The sequence below is a fragment of the Cynoglossus semilaevis genome, chromosome 7 (assembly GCF_000523025.1).
Source record: "Cynoglossus semilaevis isolate Cse_v1.0 chromosome 7, Cse_v1.0, whole genome shotgun sequence".
Taxonomy (NCBI): Eukaryota; Metazoa; Chordata; class Actinopteri; order Pleuronectiformes; family Cynoglossidae; genus Cynoglossus; species Cynoglossus semilaevis.
Window position 1 is genome coordinate 7,239,359 of NC_024313.1, and position 13,159 is coordinate 7,252,517.

The 13,159-nt window shown below is 39.8% G+C and overlaps 2 protein-coding genes across 2 annotated transcripts; one reads left to right on the forward strand and one right to left on the reverse strand.

Moving 5' to 3' along the window:
• mgat2 (alpha-1,6-mannosyl-glycoprotein 2-beta-N-acetylglucosaminyltransferase) lies at window positions 1-4,190 on the reverse strand. Its single transcript, XM_008313146.3, has 2 exons — window positions 3,511-4,190; window positions 1-1,831 (listed from the first exon to the last, which is right to left on the reverse strand). The coding sequence occupies exon 2, from the start codon at window positions 1,580-1,582 to the stop codon at window positions 167-169; it is 1,416 nt and encodes a 471-aa protein (XP_008311368.1). The 5' UTR covers window positions 1,583-1,831; window positions 3,511-4,190; the 3' UTR covers window positions 1-166.
• Window positions 4,191-4,397: 207 nt separating this feature from the next.
• rps29 (ribosomal protein S29) lies at window positions 4,398-5,492 on the forward strand. Its single transcript, XM_008313148.3, has 3 exons — window positions 4,398-4,555; window positions 5,035-5,134; window positions 5,379-5,492. Exons 1-3 carry the CDS (start codon window positions 4,494-4,496, stop codon window positions 5,385-5,387), a joined length of 171 nt encoding a protein of 56 aa, XP_008311370.1. The 5' UTR covers window positions 4,398-4,493; the 3' UTR covers window positions 5,388-5,492.
• Window positions 5,493-13,159: the final 7,667 nt, after the last annotated feature.

Consider the following 13,159-nt stretch of genomic DNA (forward strand, 5'->3'; position numbering starts at 1 on the left):
TTCTTGTTAAAGAAGCAAAAATCCAACATTCGTATTTATTTAGAACAGTCCAATAAAACAGGCAATATGAAGAATATTCCATAAAGATTCACTTTTAAAAGGCTTTTTTTTTCTTATAGAGGATGCAAAAAAGACGATAATATATAATAATAGCAATTCATTAAGGTCACTGTAATCGTACATAACTCTTGCAGAGTTCATGGTCCCTGATATCTCCCCAGCCTCCGTTTTTAACATGTGGTGCCACTCCTCCAACCCCATTGGCTGGCAGTCTCTTTGTAATCAGGAGGTTCTTTGGGAACAGCTGGTTTGCGCTGCTCTGAAGGATGTTTTCGATCTTGTTTTTCTGGCTGATGGGCATGCAGGAAGTCTTCTTGTGATGCATGCCGCAGTCTCCCGCATGGAAGATCCTTGGTGCCTCACTCACCATCACTTTCCAGTAGGAGGGCAAGCAGTATACGGTCAGATGTTGCAAGGACCAGTCCCAGTTGTAGTCATCGTAAGTGCAGAAAGTATCAGTGCACTTGAAAAGCATCTGGTATGTCTCCCTACTCAGAGCCATCCCCATGTTGTGCTCTGTCGATTTCCAGGCCTTCACCTCGACCTTGTTCGCTTTGCTGGAGTAGCCGATGTGGCTGTAGCTTCCCAATGAGAGGATGTCACAGTCTGAGCACTGCTCTCTTTTTAGCACTGACATCAGTTTTAAGATGTGAACAAAATCCGGTGACAAATAGTGGTCCTCTTCAATCAGCAGGACCAAACCTTTATGGTCCTTCAGGACCCGAACCCTGTCCCATACAAAGTGCAGCTTCCACCACCAGTGATGCTTAGTCTGGGAAAACTTAGCCTCGCGGTAGTGACCAAAGGAGTCGGGATATTCTGCATTGATGCAACCCAATTTTAAGGCGTCTTTTTTGGGAATGTCTCTGGGGCAATCGTTACGGTCATTTCCAGGAAACTCGTGTGGATACAGCTGGATACTGAAGGGGAAGAAAATTTGAAGCACTTGACAGAAGTCAACAGAAGCCACCACTTTATTGATCTCAGGAGACCAGTAGTCGTGGCTGAATATCAGCAGTATGCTTTCTACACCTTTGGCCTTTCGCAGACTGTCCACTAATAACTTAAGGTAGTCTGGTCGATTGTGGACCTGGACAACCACAACTAGATCGTCTTTTTGCCTGGAGTTTTTAAACTTGTCCTCATTTCGTATCGTTTGATCAAAATTTAGCTGGAAGACAATACCACGGTAAACTAAAGTCGTGTTATCTACATCTGGCTTGGAAAGCTTCTCGTTGTCCTTTGCTTTTTCTGGATGCGTTTCATTTGCCTGTACAACAGGAGGAGGAGCAGGTGCCCTGCTGACTGCCGGTGAAGCTTGTACCTGTATATGTTTGTTGTTGAGGCTGCTACTGCTGCTGCTACTGCTCATGCTACTGCTTCTCCTTACTACGTCGACCTCCTTGAGGAATGGTCCGCTGTCATTCTTTTTCTGTCTTCCACTGCTCCAAAAAGCCAGGCCACAGACAACAACCACCAGAGTCAGTATCACCACCTTCCTCTTGTAGATTCGGAATCTCATGATAAGGGGTCAAACTTTAGCGAAGGAAGAGAAGTTGAGGATAGTGAAACAAAAAAGGAGTGCAGTTGTAATATGCCTTGCACAAAAAGCGATACTGATTAAGGAGAGGCTTTAAGGAAGCTAATATTCGGCAAACTGTGCTGTTGCTGTAAACACGGATCCCGCTGGAAAGTCATCGGTGGTTAATGAATATTCCATAAGGCTTGATTGGTGCTGGAAGGCAGCAGAGTTGAAGTGTGCATAATCCACCTGAATGAAAAGTAAAAACAGCAAATTATCTTTTGACTGACCCATAAAGTTGTAATAAAATTCCAGATCTGCAAGAGTCTAAATATATATTAAAAGTAACGTAAATGTTTTATCGACTTTTTAATTTGTACTGCAGTGAATTGTTCAGTAACAACTTAATTACATCAGAATTAAGATTTTTGTTCTAACAAAAACTGTAAGACTGACTGTAAGCACATTTATGAAAACAGCTTCAGTTTCATTTCCCACTAAGAGTAACTAGATCACCACAAAGAAACACAAAAAACAACCACTGAGGATTGCATTCACACATAAAATTGTTAAAAAACAGTATAGATTCACAACTTTGAGCTAGTTTTAATAGCCTATAAATAGCTCTTTATTAAAACTCACAGTGTTGTTTATAACTCAGCACTGTTTTTGTGGGTATGTCGGTGTTGTTAAGTGCTTTATAAATATTGATCAGCCTTTTGTGCTGAGAAAGTTCAATTTATCAGCACTGTCTCATTTTATTAAATTAGTGGTTTGTCTACACAGTACCTGATCCTATTGATGCCCAGTGAAGCACCAGCGTTGCCTGGAATATCACTGACCAACAACTTCATAGAAAGTTATATGTACGTGTAAAACATCAACTCCAATCTACTCAGTGGTGCAGTAAAATGTGTTTTAATAGATTAAGATTTTTACAATTACAAGTTATTAAGAAGAATGACTGCATCTTTTATCAACTGTAGAAAAAGATGGGGTTTTCACTATTTTGTGATATGGTTTTCATCTCTGTCTAATTTTATATAAATCATACTGTTAAGGATGAAGAAAAAATACGAGTTATAGTTTTGAATATTTTTTAAATTAATTTGGATTCATACATCAACGTGCTGATATTTTCTTTCTGTTCACGCAATATACGGTTCATATTTAGGAAGGTTAATGCATGTGTGTTTAAAAGTTTTAATCTGATATAATATACATTTCTACGATCGTAAATATGATTTTTTAAGAAAAAGTTTGCATTCAGAAAATGTTGCCAAATCATATATTGTTAGATTAGTCAACGATAATTCAGCTAATCGTGGCTACTCTACGCATGTTGCTAAAAACATTAATATGGAAAATATGAATGATTTTCTCCATTTAAAATTATTCTTGTACTTGAAACTCGCAGCGATCATTCGTTCATTCTCTGTTTATATCAAGGATGCATTATATATATATATATATATACATATATATATATATATATAGTATTTAGAGTATTGCAATTGCAATTTATCATTGACTCACAATCTACAACCTTTATATTTACATATGGAGAATTTATTCATGTTGTTTCACACACTATGCTTCTCAACTCGTTGGTGAATGAAAGGTGTCATTCGAAGCCTATCAGTTTATCGTCCAGAATTGGCCACTGTCAGCAACAGCATCGATCGATACATTTTCCATGAGACGCCATAAAAACTCAGCTTCTGACAGCCGTCGGGCGCTGTCCGAACGACAGAAATAACATATTGTAGGTTCACTTTCGATCTTTACTGCCAACGAGCATCCTGAGGGGAAAAACGCTAGCTTTTATTTAGCCTTAGCTAAGAACTTGCAAACAGCCAATCCACACCGAGGCTCGTCAACAACTCCATCCACCGAGAACCAAAGAAGCTACGTTTAGGACGACGTACCTAAAAATGTAGCAGCCGTGCGGTCCTTTCAGCGGGTAACATCAGTACGGCGGACCGCCTTTCTCCTCCATCCCGTCCACGGAGGCTGTATAGATGCGATTCCAGAAGCTAGCAGGAGAAATCCCAAATACGGAACTACTGCCTTCTCCTGCTGCTGTCCCACAATGCACTACTTCAGTGGGGGGCACCCGAGACACCCTAACGTTTACGTATCATAGCTGCTGCTGTCAGCCTTCCTATCATCAACAGCTTCATCATTGATACTCCACCAGCTCTCAGCAGCGCTATTGATAAAGTACACGGCTCCACGTCATCTAAATGTCATTCAAAGCGAGGGATTTAACAGTAACAATACACCCTTCCCAAAAGACGATAAAGACATAATAATATTACATGTATCCTGTATTGTTCCCCATAAGATGAAATACAGAGTAACGGTTACCTTAAACACAACACCGATATATAAACTTTTTAAAAAATACTTAAATATGTAATCTCGAGTTAGGAATAATACACTCCTAATTAAGATGATCTAGGACATATGTCTGACATGAATGCAATATAAAACATATGCGTGTTTTTTTTAATAAGGGGTTATTACTGTGCAACTCACCCCAGACAAAAAGAACACCATTAGAAAACAAGAACGATCATAATCCTATATTATATGTATACACACTGCCATTTCTTGTAAGTTTCCAAATTTAAAGGTACTTTTAAAAAAATAATAATTTGAATTTGAAATAACAGGATATACAAGATTTATTTTGGGACAAAAGACATTCAATCACGCTGTAAAAAGATATGCTTCCTGTTTAGGTTTACAACACCAACGCCCAGAGCGCCCTCTTTGGGCTTCTCGGTTACAATGCTTTAGTTTTGCGACAGTTGTTTGCCATTACCGGAAACGCTGATCCTTAACGCTTCTTTTGCGCACGCGCGGCCTTCTTCTTCCTTTCCGACACTCGAGCGAGAGAGTCAAGATGGGCCATCAACAGCTCTATTGGAGTCACCCCAGAAAATTCGGACAGGGATCCAGATCCTGGTCAGTATTTGCTTTAAAAATATTTGTTATTATCTTGTCTATCGAAATGCGGTCGTTTTGTTTCGTTTGACGCCTTTTGTGTTTGACATTTTATCATCATCGGTGTACCGCATGGGAGCTGAGTCTGAGCTAATATGGCGGTTGGGGATGTGCGGTGCGGGCTAAACATTTTAAGGCTATACAAACCCAACAGATAGATGAATCGTAGCATATAAGGGTATTTGTAATGTCAAAAAACAACTTACAACACGCAACCTGACGATGTGTTTAGTTTGAGTCCTGTCACATTCAAACATTGGCTAGTTTAAGTAGTTATCGCTTAAACTACCGTGTGCAAAGCTAACGTTAGCTGTGATGCAAACTAGCGCAGTGATACCCGGTGCTCAATGGATGTACTTCTGGGATTTCAGTGGGTTAGACTGCAACCGTACAAAACATCCAAAATGAATCATCGTGTTGACTGTTTTGTTTCTTTCCAGCCGAGTATGCTCAAACAGACATGGTCTGATCCGTAAATACGGACTCAACATGTGCCGCCAGTGCTTCAGGCAGTATGCTAAAGACATCGGCTTTGTAAAGGTATGTACCCTGACTTATATTAACTTTTTTGACGCTGCAACAACTAACTTCTACCAGGGCACCGTAATTATTTCCATTAGTCAATTGCTATGTCCTAAGAGATGCAGCATGTAGGAATGAGTGTCATCCTTACAGTGATGCTTAGATGGGTTATTCAGCTACCAGATAATGCTACTGACAAATTCAACATTTATGGTACAATAACAATGCATCTATTTTTAACCAATGTTTTTTTTTCACACAGCTGGACTAGACTATGTGCTGAAACATCCACAGATGACTGAAGAGTTCTGTGGAAAGTCTGCCGACATGATTGGATAAATCAGTTCTGCAAATAAATGTTTTTGTTCCTAATCGATCTGTTTGTGTGGTGTTTTTTAATACAGCTCTATTCAAAGTAGGCCTGTAATGGTATGTGCATCTGCTAACTGTTATGTTATGATGTGAATGTGTGTATGGTTGTATGAATCTGAGCAGATTTAACCTCTAGTTATAGAGGGGAAATAAATCAATTCCTTGGTTCTCTTATGACACAATTACAACTTGAAAAGTTAACTCAAAAGTTGCTGTAATGATTGCAAAGCATAGCAAAACTTTATTAAAAGTATTTCATGAACATGCAACTTGTTTTGACAAGAGAACCACTTCGATGCCTAACATCTGAGATGTGTTGAGGCTGGTTTTATGTAAAGCTCAGCAGGATCCAGGGTTGGAACCTGTTAAAAAGGGAATCATCCTTTATTTGGCAATTAAATGTTGCGTCCTGCGTTAAACCACCGTTTGATGTGTTCGTTATTTCAATAAATGCCCAATACACGTGTCACCCAAACATGCACCTCTCCTATTGTTGACTGACATGGATATTCCTAGGTTTGGTCTTTTGTCACAGATGATTAAATCTACACACTAGATCACAGACTTGAATTTTTGCTCTTGTTTACAGTTAGAGTTTACAGAGCTGGATTTCCTTCACACTACACTACTGCAGAAACTAACTCTACCTCACCCTTTTTGGTGCTTCAAGAAATCCAGTCTTGAATTCTTTCTGAGTGCTGTATCATGGATGCAGTTTCCTAAATCAGTACACTACATACAATACAGTATTATTATCTAATATAATTGTACAGTATATGGCAGTTTGTAGAACAAATCATATATTTTTACATAGTTGTCAAAGGAAAAAAAGCATCACTGCTGCAGGCTCTGTGGTTCCCTGTAGTGTTAATTGTAAAGTGCCTCTGACTTTCGTTTGTTACCATTAAATAGATATACTCAGAAGCAGTGAGAGGTCATTTTAAGTTTTAGCAAGGATTTACTGTTGTTTTTTTTTGTTTTTTTTTTGTCTGGTCTCGGTCTAAAGTGCATATGTGAGGCACTAGGGGGCAGCAGCCCCATTCATGGCGAGTGACGTTAAAATATGGCACGGTTGCAGGTCTCTTGTAAATGGCTTATCTGTATTCATATGTAGAGCCCTATTCCTAATGTTGATATGGAAGATTAAAATCAGTCAGCTGGTGTCCGGTAAAAGATCATTAAGTTGTAAAAAGCGTTCATTCAAGTTGAACAGACACAGGCACAGTGTAGGTATATCTTGCAACTGAAGATACATTTTTAACTGCACTTCTATTTTTTTTATTTTTTTTAAATTAGCTTAAAAGTCAACAGATTCCACTTTTTTGGGGTTTAACCACATTTCATTTGACATTCTTGACTATTGCAGGTCTCAGGTCTTATACCAAGGCATATTTTATTTACTTATATAGTAGTGAGTACATCACTAACCTGTTAGTAAATGTGTGTTGCATGACAGAAAACCATAAATGAAACGACCAACTGCCGTGGTAATGAACTGCATGATGTAGTAGAAGTACATGCAGATCCATAATGTGAGTAGTTAAATGTCATTATCTTGTAAAACTGAGGTGCAGTCCACATTGCGTGCAATGCTAAATCCAGGATATGTACGTATATCAAATATGTATGAACTGCTCACTAACTATGGCGTTTATGTTTGTGTGTGTGAGAGTGAGAGTGAGAGAGAGCAGCTTTTTGCATTAACACAGCCTGACAGACTGGGGCTGTCTGGGCACAGTGAAACTCACACTCGCACAGTAAGTTCTCCGTGTTGCATCAGCCCACTGTGGAGGTGGTGCAAGGTGTTGTCTTTCATGTTCAGTTCACTTCATTCTTTTCTCAGTTGTGTATTAAGGCTCCTGTTATTCTGCTTCCTCAGTACATCGCTGTCAAGGCGGCTGACTGTCAGGACACATTCCTGAGTCAGTTTCATCCACCCTGAACATTTAAAAAAAAGGGCCGTCAGCACTGCTGTAAGACCAGAGAGTTTTTCTTAGGAAATGTTTTGTAATGCCTTCTCACTTCACTTCGCTCAGTCACTGGCAGTGACTGAGCCATGTACTGTTTTACAGAAGTTGAACGTTATCCTTTCCTGTGTTGTGATTAAATATCTTACTTTAATGCAGTGGAATCAGTCTGTGAAGTTTGCAAAACATGAACAAAAAAAACAACACGTTTTACATGGTGGTGTGCATTTTTTTCTGCCCACATGGGGGCAGAAGAAGTCCTCATCCTTCTAGCAGATCCTTACATCACCTCAGTAGGATATGGTGACTGATATGTACTAACTCTGGCATTTATTCACTTAAGCTTTATATCACTTTCTATGAATCAGTGCAAAATGACAGCATCAGTGACATGTGAAAGCAGGGCTGCACAGATGAACAACGGTGGGCTCCTCTGCTCACCTCTCCCATATAAAACATCCCCAGTAGTGTTGTTTTGCTCTGTATACTCTGAACTTTACTTCTATTGTCAGTTTACAGTGTCCAATTTACATAGAGTTGTGTATTGTTGGTCTGTAGGAGGACACTAGGGTACTCAGAAAATACCTATGCACACATGGGGAGAACATGCAACTAAAAGGGGTTGAACTGGTATTTTCCTTCCGCTTTTTTTGCAGCGCCCCCTTTTGTAATTCTTGCAGAACTAGCATTTTCATTCAAACAAAAGTTTTACCCCATCTAGGAAACTAATGAACAACATGGTAGCGCATTTTAAATTATAACAGATTGAATGAGAACAGAGCCTTTGAAACATTGTTGTGTGATTTATTTTTATTATTATTATCAATTACATATTAATGTCCCCAAGTGAGGGCACAGGTTCTGGTAGAAATGTACAGTACCTGCTGGCAAATTGAGCTGCTCATAGTGCAGAACATTACATCTGTGTGTGGTGTGTCTAACATCGTACCACCTTTCTCACAGACACCAGTTATTGTGTTGGCTTTTTGCAGTTAAAAGCACATCTCAGCACTGATGGAAAACCTGTATGAAACACTGGTCTGACCAAATCAGCAGGGACCGATGTTATGATGCTCTGGGAGCCAAAGTCTCGGCCCTAGTCATGCTGACTGCCAGATGCATCCCACAGGACTTACATCCATCTCGAAGATTATAGGGAAAATAAGTGGACTGAAAATGTTACGGTGTGCCGTTGGCATGGAAACATTCCTGTGGGTTCACCTGCTTTAAATTGTTAGACCAAGAGGCACTTCTTGATACAATGTTCCTCAAAAGGGCTGTGAACAAACAAAGCGCTCAGGATGCCAGTGCTGAAAGACAATAAAAAGACGAACGTCAACGCTGAGAATCACAGAATCAAGTGAAGATGGTGTTAGCGATGGAACAGTTGAGTCCTAATTTGCACCGTTACTAAGTGGCTATGATTCATGCAGCTCTAAGGAGTGATAAATACCACATGTTTGAATTAGGTTATCCTCATTTTCTTTGGGCAGAATTGAATATGATGCATGAGAAAAGGGGAAATAATCAATTATTTTCATTTTATTAAACAAATTCTCCCACTCTTCAAACTATGGCCCTTTTCAGCATATTTCAGGCACTTCCCCTGAGAAGTGGGCTGTACACTCTGTGCTTTATTACATCCCAGCATGGAGCTTCAGGCTGACTTTGTCAAACAGTGCCACAGGACAGAGCTGCTCCAAACTCAAAGCCTTAATTTAGGTTTAGATGACTCAAGCAAACACTACAGGTAATTTCTCTGAAGTTTTTTGATGATGCAGACTTTACTAAAAGCCGAACTTGTCTATATTAGGAGAATGATGAATAGGTGAGACTGCGGATTTCTTTCTCCACATTGTTTTGCCTTGGCCACCAGTTGAGAATTCTTGCAGGTGATCTTCTTCCAGCATTCTGCTGGATGTGGTTACTTAATGCTGCTCACAAGGAGTGTACAGAGGTTACTGTTAAGCTGGGTGTTATGCACTACTAATACATTGTTTATTTGTTCTTTTAAGAGACGTTTGTTGTGATTCTGCAAGTAAGATGTTACTAACATTACATTTTTAAATTTAAATCAGGAGATCTGATCAACTAAATTATATTAAATCCGAATTCTGAGTAAAAAAAATAAAATCTGATTATTGTCCCTGAGAATAACAATAATATTAATATTACAGGCAACAAAATTAAAGGGCTCAAAGACTGTGCTCAGGTTTTCACCACAACATAATGCACACTCAGAGTCTACAGACCAAAGAGCAGGGTATTGACCCATGAAGCTCAAACAGCTGTACTGTATAAACATGAAATAGCCGCACTGAATATTAATAGCCCAGACTCGTCCCTGCTTGATAAATGGGGAATATGAAACATCTCACCTCTCCACAAAGTCAGGTGGATGATGTGCACTGATGCTTCTCAGTTCCTCCAATTTCACAGCTGAAGTAATAAGTGCACAGTCAAAAAATGAAAAATGGATTGCTTATCAAATATGACAACAGAACCACCCTGTATGATCAGCCCCGATTGTGTTGACTGGCAGATTGAGTGACGTCTCGGATTACACTGTACAGGCAATTGAATCCATCAAACAGCTGATCCAGGTGTCAGTGTCGGGGAGACATATTCCTCTGCAAATAATTATTTTAAATGAAAAGATGAAAGCCACAGAAATACATGTAAATACGTATGTATTGCGTATGTAAATACATACGCAATACAATATGGTCGTAAGAGGCCTAAATTATGGAGAGTCTGTATCTCATAATGTCAAATGTGGTTGACAACTGCTGGCTCTCGGCCAGCAAAATGTACTCTGCAGAACCCAAACGTACCAGCTGGAGCAGCATTGCACCAAAGCTGTGGCTCGGTGCAGGACAGACGGCAGGTACGAGTAGTTTGGAAATTATGTGAGTGGAGACACAATGCACTCTGGGTAAAAAACTCTTCAGTCCCTGTAAGGGACAAATAAAAGAAGTAAGGCTCCAGCCGTGATCAGGCTGTCAGCTCCAGGCATGACTAATTGAATGGGCTGCTGGATGTGCGCAGCATACAGTAACACGGACACAGTGGGAGAGCAGCATCACAAAACAAGATGACATATTAAAAAGTGAATACATAAAATGTTCAAACAGAGAGCTCAGCTCTTAGGGGTTTTTTGTGTGTGTGTGTGTGACATGTCCCACTGTCTTCGGCACAGACAGAATACGTAGCTCATGTTTCTGCCATGTGGCAGGGTTGAAAAATGAATAACATAGTGGATTAAAAGAAAATGAACTATTCTGTTTCATCATTTGAATTTGAAAAGGCAAGTTAAGAATTAAAGGCCTGTCTCAAATGTGAAATAAAATGGTTTTAGCATTTTAGAATCTCCTTTTCACACACGGAAGGTCACTGTCGCTCTCAGTGTTTAACTGGCCTACATTACGTAGCTTAGCACAGCTGAAGGGGAATGGAGAAAATGGAAAAAAAATAAAATTCTTGCATTTAGCAAATGGGAAATATATCATATAGGTTCTCATCTCTCCTCAGGCTGAACGAATGTGACGTTCTGTCAGCATGGTAATTTATACAGCGGGGCAAGTACACCATACTGTACTAGGTGATGTACTAAACTACATATTGTTTGTGTATCATTTCACAATCCGTGGCCTGAATATGGCCCTTACTAGCATCTCTTGCCAGTAGCAGCATTTCACCATACCAGTGACAGTCTATAGTAAGTGCAGTCGAACATTTAGACACAGGGATGCATATTGAGCAGTCGCTTGACGTCAGCCAGAGAGACGGATGACAGCGGTAGAAGATGCAGGGACTGATGGATTGATATGTCATTTCTATTTTTGTAACAGTAACGGATATCATTCTTTTCCCATTCTGCTGCACAAATGGCTCGTCCGGATTGTGAAACAGCTGTGTTATTTGACTGAACAAACAGATGTTTACTCGCACCATTGCTATTTCCGGAAATGTGCAGTTTGTAGATGTGTTTAAAGTTTTATTTAAAATGAACATGGCAAAAAATAGATTTTATAACAAATAATAAAATGATAAACTTATTAAATGGTGCATCCAAAATATATGTGTTACTTTATTTCATGAACAATAGGTGGCAAAGGTACTACGGTTTCTTCCCCCAGCCCAAAAGCATGAGTAGGTTCAGACAGAGTAGACTGCAGTGTGTTTCAGGTTGTGTTCTCTAAATAAGTTCTTTGTCTTGTTCCTGTTTCTCAGTGATAACACTGTTATATAAACTATGAAGTACTTTGCAATATTATAGATTAGAGTTCTTTTGTTTTGTAGCTGCCTTCTCCTTTGTTTTGAATGTATGCCATATGCTTCAGCTTGGCCTTGGCTGTGCACAAACTGCAACGTGAAGGAGAAAATAAACACTCGTACAGTCGTATTCCACTGTTAAAAAGTTGATGCTGCTTATGTTGACAAAACACACCGGTCGGCTGCTTAATTATATAAAGAACGAGATTTTTTTTGGCCTTCCACTTTTAAATTTCTGTAGGAGGTACGTCACCTAGAGGACAGTCCCCTGAGCGACAACATGACAAATGCATCTCTATTTTTCAGGATGAATGTGTGTTTGAATGATGCTGCCAGGGTGGATCACAGAGATGCATGTAAAAAAAAGGGTGAGAGAGAGAGAGAGAGCAGAGTTCTGTTACTCCCTCCAGTTCTAACCCTTCTTACTTTTTTATTTTAACCACACTCCTACCATAACCATTATGCCTTGGGCAATTACGCACAACATCTCTATGGACCAGCAAAAATGTGAGAAAATGACTGGCATTAAATGTGACACACAGTCCTTATGCTATCATTGCAGAGGGCCATTTTCCTCTTGAGTGATATAGAGGATGGAGCAGAATGGACACACACACACACACACATATATATATCATGATATTTTTACTTTTTGACAAACAACCCTTGGAGTTATCCAACTTTCACAGGTCACACATCCACACACCATCCTTCCATCATCTATCTTTCAGGAGTCAGACAGACATCAAGCAGTGTTATGCGAAGTGTGACCTTTATTCTTTGGTCAAGCATATTTGGGACTGGTAGAATTAGTTGCTGCTCTGAGCTGGATTTGAAGTGCAGTTCTGGTAGCATCTTCTCACAGACTGTCAATTTGACTTGAGCAGTCACTGTTTTTTTTTTGTTTTTGTTTTTGTTTTTACAAATTTGAAATAAAAGAATACATTTATGGAAACCAGTTGTGACAGGAAGTCACTCCTTTTGCGTTGAGGTGTTTGATCAGCAGTAATAACACATTCTGGTGGTGAATAGAGCCTCAAATGAAATGTAACCTTTCAGTATACACTGCACATCGAAGCACACTCTTCTCACATCGTTATTCTCTGAAAAGTACATCATGCTTCTCAGACCATAACTTTAAATACTTCAATGAGTTTAAGCGTCTTTGAGGTTTAATCATGTGGTCACAGCACAGTGGTCACTTGTCCCACAGTACAGGATTAAGACGTTAGCAGGAGGAGGACAGGATAGTACGTGGTCGTACGGCGCCGAGACAAGTCTTTCCCAGTAGAGTCGCTGTCTGTTCGCCTGCAGCAGCGTGACCTGCCCACTCTCCACTCTGTGCTGCTGCTGCTGCACTGGGAGCCTCACGGCCGTCATTGATTCCTGTCTGTCCGCCCACCAGAGAATCCGATACCAGTTAACATGA